At 44.5% G+C, this 1,839-nt stretch overlaps 1 protein-coding gene across 1 annotated transcript; it reads right to left on the bottom strand.

Annotated features, from left to right (window-relative positions):
* Nucleotides 1–231: 231 nt before the first annotated feature.
* On the bottom strand, nt 232–1,512 carry LOC139191159 (uncharacterized). Its single transcript, XM_070811721.1, has 2 exons — nt 1,243–1,512; nt 232–1,149 (listed from the first exon to the last, which is right to left on the bottom strand). Exons 1-2 carry the CDS (start codon nt 1,510–1,512, stop codon nt 232–234), a joined length of 1,188 nt encoding a protein of 395 aa, XP_070667822.1.
* Between the last annotated feature and the right edge of the window lie 327 nt (nt 1,513–1,839).

Genomic DNA, 1,839 nt, shown 5'->3' with positions numbered 1-1,839 from the left:
TTTAGTAATCTCCGATTTTTTTATTTTTTATTATTTTTTTTGTAATTGTTTGTAATGTTTTGCATACGTGATCTCCAAGTCTATGCAAACATTTTTTACAATTGGATCATGCACACTAATTATGTACAATGAGTGTGACTTGTAGGAGGAAACATTTGAAAAATGAATAACTAAGAAGATATTTATAGTGGATGCATACATATTTTTTTTTTTTCCAAAGGATAGAATATATTAAAGGCGAATCAAAAGGTTTACATCTTGAGCAAGAGTATTAAACAAAAAAACCGGGCCAATATTATCCCAGGTGAAGTCTCGACCTTCCTTTAACACATACTTAGCCACCAAGTGAGCAGCCTGATTGCTCTCCCTAGGCACAAACGCAAACGTAACCGACGTAAACATTCGTGCTAGTATCTTGATATCGCCAAGAATGCAGTCCAAATTAAAGTCCTCAGACACTTCCTTCCTGATCATATGAATGATCTTCTGAGCATCAGATTCGACAATTACATGATTGAATCCGTGCTTGATACAAGCCGACAGCGCTGTGCGAATCGCAATGACTTCGGCCGCAGCAGCGCTTTGACAGAGTATAGTACCAGAGCCGCCCGCAGCTTGGAGTACCCCAGCAAAGTCTCTCCCCACCCAGCCCACTCCTGCACGACGGGAATCCTTACGCCATGCAGCATCCGTATTGATCTTGATGGTCCCGAACCTGGGTCTTTGCCAGTGAGGGGTAGTCCGGGCAGTAGCTGGGTGAAAGCCTTCTGCCTTGACCTTAACGTCCCCATCCACTCTATCTGCCGCCTCCCTAAATTCATTGATGTTCTTCCGCCATAAATCCAGAACTGCAAGAGGTTGGCGGTGTAGCCCCTTAAAGACGACATCATTCCTGTTTTTCCATAGTCTCCATAATCCAAAAGCAAATTCTTGACATATCTCATCTGCGTTAACCCTATCCTTGACACACTTGTGGAATTTCGCCCAGCTATCAAGGAAGTCCACTCCAGCCAATTCAACGGAGTTTAGGTGAGGAGGAAAGCAGAACCAGAATAAATGACTGAAATTACATCGAAAGAATAGGTGGTTTTCCATTTCGTCCGGCGCATTGCACACTCCACATACATTATCAACTCTCAAATGCCGTCTCTGAAGGTTCCGTCGAACAGCCAAGGCATTGCTGCAGCATCGCTAAATAAACAGCTTGATTTTGTTCGGGACCCGTAGGCGCCATATCTTAACCCAGACATTGTTACGTTGCTGTTGTTCACTAGGGGCGCCCCTTCCCTTCTTGCCCAAAGCACCGTTTTCCATCAAGTCCATAGCTACTCCATAGCCGGATTTCACAGAATAATCCCCATTCGCGGTATAATGCCACACCTTTTTGTCATCACAGCCAAAATAACTTAACGGAATACTTAGGATAGTATCGGCATCCTCCCGGTGGAATCCAGCACGAATGATGTTCGACTTCCAAGAGTTGGAGCCCGAATCAATTAGGTCGCAAACCATGATGGCATCAAGGTCCACAAAGGGCCGTACACGAAAGGTAGATGGTTTAGGGAACCATGGGTCTTCCCTAATATTGATGCACTCACCATTTCCCACCCTCCATCTAATCCCATTTTGCAGAACCTTGCGGCCTTCAAATATGCCTTTCCAACCCCAGGAGGTGTTCTTTCCTCTCCCAGCTTCTTTGAAGGATTTCCCAGGATGGTATTTATCTCTCAAAACAGTGGCCAGAAGAGACGACGAATTAAGGGACAGTCGTCATCCAATTTTGGCCAGGAATGCCAAGTTAAAACACTGAATATCCTTAAAACCCAAGCCTCCTGACTT

The sequence above is a fragment of the Malus domestica genome, chromosome 14 (genome assembly GCF_042453785.1).
Source record: "Malus domestica chromosome 14, GDT2T_hap1".
NCBI lineage: Eukaryota > Viridiplantae > Streptophyta > Magnoliopsida > Rosales > Rosaceae > Malus > Malus domestica.
Note: the sequence above shows the minus strand (reverse complement) of the source record. Positions and strands in the feature narration are given on the sequence as shown.

Excerpts from the sequence above, each read along its gene's own strand:
- LOC139191159 (XM_070811721.1), bottom strand. The coding sequence starts at position 1,512 with ATGGTTTGCGACCTAATTGATTCGGGCTCCAACTCTTGGAAGTCGAAC. Across the intron at positions 1,150-1,242 it reads AGCAACGTAACAATGTCTGG|AGACGGCATTTGAGAGTTGA; the intron begins GTTAAGATATGG and ends CGGAACCTTCAG.